Source organism: Pinus tabuliformis, chromosome 7, assembly GCF_031772625.1.
Source record: "Pinus tabuliformis cultivar Carrire ecotype Pingquan chromosome 7, CPIR1, whole genome shotgun sequence".
In the NCBI taxonomy this organism is placed as follows: Eukaryota; Viridiplantae; Streptophyta; class Pinopsida; order Pinales; family Pinaceae; genus Pinus; species Pinus tabuliformis.
Genome location: NC_142293.1, coordinates 1,215,697,550 through 1,215,707,743, shown reverse-complemented (window position 1 = coordinate 1,215,707,743; position 10,194 = coordinate 1,215,697,550). Strand labels below are relative to the sequence as shown.

At 37.8% G+C, this 10,194-nt stretch overlaps 1 protein-coding gene across 1 annotated transcript; it reads left to right on the top strand.

Annotated features, from left to right (window-relative positions):
- Positions 1-8,025: 8,025 nt before the first annotated feature.
- LOC149251783 (uncharacterized) lies at positions 8,026-9,360 on the top strand. Its single transcript, XM_089459564.1, has 2 exons — positions 8,026-8,438; positions 8,562-9,360. Exons 1-2 carry the CDS (start codon positions 8,109-8,111, stop codon positions 8,850-8,852), a joined length of 621 nt encoding a protein of 206 aa, XP_089315690.1. The 5' UTR covers positions 8,026-8,108; the 3' UTR covers positions 8,853-9,360.
- The last annotated feature ends 834 nt before the right edge of the window (positions 9,361-10,194 follow it).

Below are 10,194 nucleotides of genomic sequence, written 5' to 3'. Positions count from 1 at the left end.
TATATAAAAAAGATGTAATACTTTGTTGAAGATAGCTAAGAATAGATGGAATTCATGAATTGATCATATTTTCTGTTTTGGGTTTATATTTTTGGGAAGGCTCCGCAGTTGAGTGCGCAGACCACCTGCAACTGGGTGCACAGGTTAGAGAAGTGTATGTATTGAAGATCCTTATTAATAAAGAAGAAGTTTTGACGAAGTATTGTGCATCTTTTTGTGTTCATTATCTGTTGTTATAAATATCATCATGCATGCTTTTTATTGAATTATGTGAAAGAATACATGTTATGCTGTTTTCGAATATGTTTAGGCGATAAGTGCAAATTTGTGAAGTTATTTATGTATGCAAGGTTGTAGATAGGTATAAAATATAAGTGAATACATGGGTGCCACAATGCTGTTGGAAATAATACTAAGAGGGGGGGTGAATCAGTATTATCATATCAATAATTTAATTTTCAAAAACTAATTTGTATACGCTACTTCAGCTCAGTGAACTAGCGTGTATACGCAACTGTACTTAATGCAACCAGCGTATATGCAGAGATCTTTAGATTTACCCAAATTATCATGTATTGAACTTTAATCAGTATATCAGGAATTCATTAGACAGTGCAGTAAAAGCAGAATAAAGCATCACACATAAGCAACACACAAGAACACCAAGATATAAGGTGGAAACCCAATGTGGGTAAAAACCACCTGTTGTTGTCGTCTCTGTCTTCTTTTAATAATAAGAAAATTCTGTTTACAATTTTTGTACTGGTGCAGTCTTATACCAGTATGCAGGCTTCTACTTGCAGAAGGCTACAACCTTCTCTCATTCTCCAGCTTCTACTGGAAGGGAGCTACAACCCCCTAGCTCTTGTACTAGCTGATATGTTTACTAGTACGTAGGTGTCGGCCTACAGAAGGCTACAACCTTCTCTTTTCTACCAGGGACCACGTTTCATAAATTTTCAGATTAGATCCATCAACAACATCATTCAATCATCAAATATATCTGCATCAACCAATCTCCTTTTGAACCAACCACAACCAAATCAATCAATCACTTTGACAACCCATCAATCTGATCATTCAGAATGTTGTCACCAGAATACAGTAACCAGAACCCAAGCCAGAACCCAGAACACTGCAACAGCAAACAGAAGCAACTAAAACATATTTTATAAGGTATACGCTACTTCCATGTGTCGAACCTGCGTGCATACGCGCTTTCCTCAAAGTGAACCAGCATACAGATCTGCAAATCAAATTTATGATGTATACGCTGCTTTGATATGCAGAACCAGTGTGTATACGCTCATTTTCTAAAGTGAACCTGCATACATATCTGTAAATGATGATTTAAACATTACAACTATTCCAGACTTCAGTCATACCCAAATCATCATATTTACAGACTACAACATGCGCCAGTTATTCAGATACATGATCAAACCACATAAAGATAATTCACTTCAAGCCTTAAGATCCTGATACATCATTAGATCTTATCCTTCATCAAACGCTAAGGTTCATCCTTGGTTTAGATCAAGCACAACACCATAAGCCAATAACCTACATATTAGATCTCACACTTCATCAAATATTTGATACTTGCACACCTTGGCCTAATGATCTTCTCCTCCTTTTATAGTTTTAGGCCTTTCTCAATACCATGGACCAAAACCACTTAGGACCAATACCTTGGACCAAATACCTAGGGTCAATACCTCGGACCAGATACCTTGGACCAATACCATGGATCAAAATACCATGGACCAAATACTTCGGACCAAAAATTTAGTTTTCCAAGGTATATGTGCTTTTCCTTCTGTGAAAGTGCGTGTGTACGTATACACAACTTGTATACAATGAACCTGCGTGTATATGTAGCTTGGTCAATGGTGAACCTGCGTATACCTCTCTTTCTTCATTCTATGAAGACTGATCTATCATTCTTTGTTGTTTACCTGCTATACTGTGATCTTTCATCTGAGTGAGTTGCCTTCTAAACTGATTCCTTGAAGCTGCCCTGCATTTCATCACATTTGTAAACACTACTGTCATGCATTCTGTCACATCTGATATCTCTTCTGTAGATTCATCTAGTTACCATATACAAGTGAGTTGTTCTGCTACAAGTGGGTTGCCATCAAGTACAACACATATATCATAATGGCAACAAGTGCAAATATCCCTCTAGCTGCAGAAACCTGGTTCTGTAACGTCCCATAACCGCTTTGGGTGAGACTGCAATCTGCTTGCAGGTCGTTGTCGAAAGGGCCAGTGGTTGAGGGTTTTGTTGGTGTGCAGTATACTCTGAACTTGGGTCAAGCCCCCTTAAACCAATAGTACCTATAACCAACTGCACTAACCAAGATTCTACATGCAATTCCTTACTCAAACCACACTTATCCACCAAGTGAGGACTAACATAGTTATAATTAGATCCAGGATCAATCAAAATATAAATAAATTGATCACAAAGCATATCGTCCATCTCAAAGATAGATGCCTGATGGTCTACCTGTTTGTTATCCAATGCTACATAAATACGAGGAACGCTCTAACCAACATCCCCAATAGTCTGTGCCTCATGCGCATTATATAGTTGAGGCCTACCACCCTGATTATGTGGATAATCTCTCTTAAGGTGCTCCTTACCACATGTTCAACACTCCAACTGATCAGTACCATCACCACTATGTTGCTATTGTGACCCATGTCCTTGTCTAGCTGCATTGAACCTCTTTTATGGTGCCACATTTTCATTCTCATTTGCATTATGAGGCCTTGTTCTTTTCGGCTGCCATTTACCTTTACCTTTGTCTTTTCCCTTCCATCCTTGCTGAGATTCATTCTTACGCTTTGATTGTTCATAGAAATGCTTCAATTTCCCAATAACTTCCTCAAGTAACTGAGGCTCATCATACTCAATCTGATCTCTAAATTCTAATGGCAATCCACTGACAAATCGTTGAACTTTAGCCTTCTCATCTTTAAGATACGGTACGTACCTCAGTAGCTCTAGAAATTTGGTCGTGTACTCTTCATCTATCATTGATCCCATATTTAGGTCATATAATTCTTTGGCCTTACTATTGCAGTACTTTTCTGACAAGTATTTCTTCCTGAAAAGCCTCTTGAACTCATGCCAACTCAATTCATTTGTCCTTCTTTGACCCGCTTCACATCTTCTGACTAAATGTTTGCTTTACCTTTCAAGCTGAAGATCGCTACTTTGGCCTTCATGTTATCAGTGTAATTATGCAACTCAAAGAATTTGTTCATCCCAAGTTTCCAAGCCTCTGCATCTTTCGACTTCTTCACATCTCCATCAAAAGTAGGTGGCTTCAATTTCTTAAACTCATCTGGCAAGTATCCCATATCACTCCTCTTGTAAGGATGATAACGATGGTGATCATGATGTCTATTCGAACCAGAACTAGAATAGTACTTGTATCCATCACCTCTCCTATCCGGAGTATCCAACAACTTGTCATCTCTAATAGTGTCATCTCTATATGAAATGTGACCACCATGAGACCTACTGCCATATGCCCCATTAGTTATGTCCTCTTGTCCATGGTTGACAAACTCTGAATAAGTATAACTTGTTTCTCTTGTGCCTGTATGATCCGGTCATTGTCTGCCTTACAACTCCTTATTTCTTCCTTCGATCTTCTCAATGTGTATGCCAAATCAGAAGTGCCCAACACCATGTTGCTCATCTGATTCATATGGAGAGTCTTTGTAGTCTACCATCTTGCTAGCCATTTGATCTTTCTCTTGCAAGGAATACTATGTAAGCTAAACCAAATCACAATAAACCAACATACCTTAGCATAGCTCGGGGAGGATGTCTCATCTGCAAGATCATCAAATCAACGTGATACATGTATAACATAATCATAACAACATATAGACATATACAAATAAGTGCATCAACACATAAGCATCATTCTAGCTAGAGTCCAGTCATCAATGCATGACCATATCAATTACACATACCATGACCTCATGCATGACAACAACCATTATGCCACTGTACACATGGCCACATGCAAACATCAACATGCATAAGCAACGTGTACTCAACCACACACACGCATGAATGCATATAATCAAGCAAAAACATATCAATTACACATACCATGACCTCATGCATGACAACAACCATTACGCCACTGTAGACGTGGCCACATGCAAACATCAACATGCATAAGCAACGTGTACTCAACCACACACACACATGAATGCATATAATCAAGCAAAAGCGAACAATACTTGAAACCAAGCTTACAAGAATGATACATGCAACCAAGCATTCAGAATATAACCAAGCGTACAAAATGATACATGTAAGCAACATATAACAACATATAACTATTCATACACTCATGATGATGCATCCCACAACAACAACATCAACTTCCACATGGCGACGTCACTAAAACCATGATCAACACCATGCAATGCAACAAGCACATGGAATGCAATCATAAGAGACACACATGCAACTAACATGCATGCATGACCAACACACACAACCCATCCAGTACGAGGGGTGAACCATGCTTTGATACCACTCTGTAACACCCTCCTCCCACATCTACCTAAGTAACCGGCGAATCGGGGTAAAGATGCGACAAGAGGCTACTATGATTAAATTCAACCTCCTATGTGACCTTAAGGAAATGGAATTGACGGAAACACAACATACAAACCTTCCACATCAACTACAAGACCCCTGAGAACCATCCCAACTCTTCAAGTAGTTAGCCCCTGGGTCCCACTGTTGTTTTTGACCACTTAACCTCTAGACGCTCTCATGCTACGGGCCTGCCAACGTCCAGGAGGCTCTGGACGTTCTCATGCTATAGGCATGCCAACGTCCAGGGACTATTTTTCCAGTTTTGTGCCAACATCCCCAAGATTTATGCCACTTTTTCAGGCCTAGAGCCCAGGTCACTAACCAGAATTGAATGACATCTTTAGAACAATAAAATATTAGGGAAACAATGATGCAAAAGCAAATAGTTGAACAAGCCCTTAACTAGACCCCTGCTACCATGATAGGCATTTCGTTAAACATATCACAAATATGTAATATACAGGTGTAAATAACAAATTTAAGCGTAGGGATCTTATACTTATCTCAGAATCGCTAAACCATTGTTCCCTCATATCATTTTCTGCATTATCATCTATTAGGTCATAGATACATTATCCATTCATTTACAAGTAAAAACATGATGACAGCCATACATAGCCACTGTCATAAAACACATATAACTAGCGTAATAGCAACATAAATACTAATGAAATCACAACCATATGATCCACATATAAATAAATATAATACTCATAGAAATAACCTCATATTGATGATGAAAATTCCAAACCCGGGATGGGACTACCACGTTCCACTCGACCATAGAATGGCTGAGCCAAATCTCTCTTCAACCATTCACTCCCATGCCATATTCCAAGCATGAATGTGGGACTCAAACTAAAAGAACCAACCAGGGCATACCACCTCACCCTCATCAATAGAAACCAAGCTTTATCGTAATCCATCCCGGATCACTAGGCCAACACAATAAACATGTCATAATAGGCTTTACCATGATCTCCACCCGATCATTAGGCCAAAAAAGCATGGATGCCACCGGATTTCTCCACTTACACCGCGAGGAATTTTCCTATCTCCTAGTCTCTCAGGGTTTACAACAATCCAAATTCGGATCACGAGGCCCTAAATCGAGACCCACTCTCTAGGCTTTACCGCATATCCCAAACTCGAGATTACTAGGCCCAATGGAGAGCAAACCACCTCCTGGCTTTATCGTATATCCTGCCATTCACCAACAATGATTCTTAAGCCTACAAAGGAAACACAATCTTGGCTTTACCGCAACCCACAATCTAACTTAGGGATCACTAGGCCAGTGGCTTTACTGTGATCCACAATTTGGTTTAGGGACCACTAGGCCATGTGCTTTATCATTCGAAGATCCACCTCACTCAGCTTCGAATCCATCCGACAATCTAGCTCAACCAAAACATGAGAACCCCATCACACCATGGCTATTTGGAAATGGCAAGGCTAGGTTGAAAACACTGTTACACTTGGCAAAACCCATGCCATAACAACAAAAGAACCACATGCAATACCATGCATGCCAAATCTAGTAAGGAAAATACACATGCAAATCGATACCTGCAAAGAATACTACTGTAGTTGCTTGATCCTGCTCTTCCCTGCTTGATCTTTGCTTCCTCTTGCCTTCTTTTCCTTTCTTGATCCAATGCCACAATGCTCCAAGAAAACTCAAGTGTCCAAGAGAGAGAGAGAGAGAGAGAGAGAGAGAGAAAATAATGAGAGAGCTCCAAAACTGAACTGAAAAAAGGTTACCAACTGATCCTCATAAGCCTTTTTATTAATGAGGCCTCTATTTTCTTCATTTTCCATTATTTTCCTTTATTTTCCTCCTCACATGCAACCTGTGACCTTTCACCTCCCTTTTCTCCTAATTTACATTATTTTCATAAATAAATGTGCCAAAAATGCCATTTTGCCTTTCCAAAGCCTTAGCCATTGCCTTTGCCAATTTCCTTAGCCCTAATAAACTAATGAACACTCACACTAGGATGTCTTGCCGAGCTTGGAATAAGTGTCCCATCAACCGTGGTTATTATTTTGCCTTTATTAACTTTTATTACATAGAATTTTCACCAGGGCTGTTACAATGTTCTTCATGCTTCTAGGGTTTGTCATGTCATAAGATTTATTGTCATGAGTCAAAAGAGTCAATGTCATGTATATAAGTCCCATTTGGGTAAGATGTACCATGTAAAAGAATTTATTTTGAGTCAAGTGAGTCAAAATAAGCCTCCTAGCACAAGTCGGTCGTGCTAGAGTTGGCCGAGAGAGGGCTTTCAACCTCCACAAATGAGAATAAATAGAAGTCACTTGACCTCATTTCGTAAACAATTCGATCTGCAATCAAGGTGCATGATTTGAAGTGTGAATTTCAAGAAGAAGGTCAAGAAATGCTAGAAAGGAGGAAGCAAAAGTTATAAGGAAGAAAAATCGAAGTTTTTCCCTAGTTTTCTCTCACACATGTGAAGTAGCTGTGCTACTGCAAGGGCCAAAGATGCATAACTACTGCAGGTTCGAAACGCTGGGGGCCGAAATTCTAGATTTGGTGCACTTCTGGAAGGATTTGTCTCCCATTGACTTGGTTTGATTTTGACCTAATTGGAAGATATTTTTAGAAAGATGACTTGGTGAAGAGGCTTTGGTCTTGAGGATTGGATCTTGTAATGGATTATAATTTGTAAATTTGAATAGTTTGAGTCCAGTTAAATTATACCCCTACCCCGTATTCACTTTAATAAGTTTACCCTCATTAAAAAAACATGTAAGCTCTTTCTATATATATTAAATACTTATTAGTTTTTTAAACATATTTCCCTGATTTATATTTCAAAAATACTAATTATTTTTTACTTTAAAAAAATTTAGATTTAACTTATGCAAAACATTTTTAACTATCAAATCAATTTTTTTTGTTTTTTAAAATTTTATCTATTCTTTATTTCTTTTTATAATGAATAATATTATTTTGTATATATATATATATAAATTTTTAATTATTATATATATATGTTTTTCTTTAAATTTTTTAATTGAAATAGTATATTTAATATTATTTTTTTTCCATTAAAATTAATTGACACATATTCTTTTAATTTATTTATTGTAATGTTATGTAAAAACAGTAAACTTTCATTCGTGTCCAATGCTTTTAGTAGATCACACTTTGAGATGCCGAGGCATTAACTTATTTTCTCTTCTCAGAAAAAGATTCATATATCTAACTTTAAATCATACTTCAAAGCCATAAAACTATTTTCTTTACTCATAATTTATAAATTATTTTTCATTCTTTGAAAAGCCGCCATTTCCAACGCACTTTGTAAATTTATGTAACCCCAGAGTAAAATTTATTTTTGTTTAAAACATACAAGCTTCATACCCTCGCAATCATCTGAGATAGAGGTGATAAGATAACAGGAGATAGGAGGATAGAGAAGGCAAGGAAGGGACGACAATGACAATGACGATAACGTCTGCATTTCCACTGGGAAGTCTTTCATCCAGACTTCTTCCACCGCCATGCACCATTCCTTCTACTTGTCCCTGCTCTCCTGTATCTTCTTCTTATGCACGTGTAATTCATTTTAGGCCCGTAGGAGGCATTATTACAAGCTCTGTTACTGCTGCGTCTGGTGCCATTACACCTAGAATTGGGTATGGATACGGGTCTCTCATCCAAATCGCACAAATGGAAAAGGAAACGGGAAAGAGAAATCGACAATGTGTGATTCTCAAAGCAGCCCAAGTGGAGACACAGTCACAGCCAGAGCCTGCACAAGAAGAGGTAAGAGGACACAAATGCATTATTGTTTGGTTGTCTTTTAATTTCTATCTGCTTGTCTAACTGTAAACTAGTAGCTTGTGTTGGGTGGGTATATAAAAATATATATGCAATGTATGCATGCAGAAGGAGAAGGGTAAGGTTAAGGTGGTGGTGAAGACTCCCAGGAAGCAGAGGGTTGTATTGAAGTTCATTTGGCTTGAGAAGAACCTAGGGCTTGCTCTAGATCAGGTGGTTCCTGGGCATGGGACTATTAGCCTAAGTCCTTATTACTTTTGGCCCAGGAAGGATGCATGGGAAGAACTCAAAGCCAAGCTGGAGAGCATATCCTGGGTATCTCAAAAGCGCACAATAATTCTTCTTAACCAGGCGACGGATATCATTAACTTGTGGCAACAAGGTGGAAGCAATATATAACGATTCAATTCAGACAGAGCAATGTATGTATGCATATGCTGTTTCTGACTATGATACTTTTTTTGCTAATCCATGGGGATTTTGAATCGATGCTGTATTGCAAGGAGAAGCGACTTAACAGTGCACAGTCAATCCAAAACCCAGTGGGCTCTGGTTCTGACTAGCTTCATCTATGAAGCTACAGTTAATTGTATTTTAATTTAAATTACGGGCACTCCAATCCTATAGTCAGTATAAGCCAATCCAGTTCTAAGTTGACTTGGCTGTCTTATGTATTCTCTTGAGTCTTAGTTTTGCTATTTTGTATTTTGGAGGAAGAGGTTATTACCCTAAAATAATCCTCGAGTCTTAGTTTTGCTATTTTGTATTTTGGAGGAAGAGGTTTATTACCCTAAAATAATCCAATTATATATGCACTTTCAAAAGGTTCAAACGTTACCTTTGAGTCTACTAGCAAAGAGAGTGACCAATGATTTTATCACTGAAAAAAACATTTTTCAAGAATACAGACAGTTTGTAAAGTTTAAACTGTTCTCCTGAACAAATGTATCTGTAATTCATAATTTGGAACCCTTCAATTTTAACTTTGGGCGTTTCGAAGAATTACAAAAGTTCCCGAGGGTTTAGCTCATTAAATTACAAATTTTGCCCAAAGGTTATATTAGGTAATCCTGTAGTTGAGTTCAAAAAAACACTGAATCGTCCTTTCAGGGTTCGAGTGCTTATTGAGCTGGTTAAAACTTGTGTTGTGTACAATCGGCAGACCCCTTGGTACTCAAAGAAACTAGTCAGTAAGTTATATTTTGGGCTATTGTGTCTCTTTCTCTGCTTTTCAGAAAAGTTAAAAGTGCTCTCTTTATGTAAAATAAAACATTGCATACATTTATCAGAAGCTTATATATATGGATTTGTATCTCCTACAAGAAAATAATAAAGACAATAACTTTAGATGGTCCAAAGTAATGCTATAGTGACTCCACATAAATAGAAATAAGCGGCAATGTTTTTCTCTAAAATGCAAGTGCCATTTCATAAGCTTCAATCAGCCTTTATCCTATACTAGTGCAGCTTACATGACTGCCTACTCTTTAAACCTAAATTTAGATGGATTGCACTATGTTATAAGTTATTTTAGTGCATAATGTCTTAGGCAAGAAGACAGCTTTTATTTATTGTTTCAGCGTATCTACTATGCACTAGCTTTGATTGCCCTTCATTTCAATGTTGGAGTGGTAATCAAGAAATTTATGCTTAATTGCAGGCATTTGCTTTGAGGCACATGTGTAATCATTTCATCATTGTCGTATCTACATCAACTCTAGTTGGCAGAAGTCTAATGGAT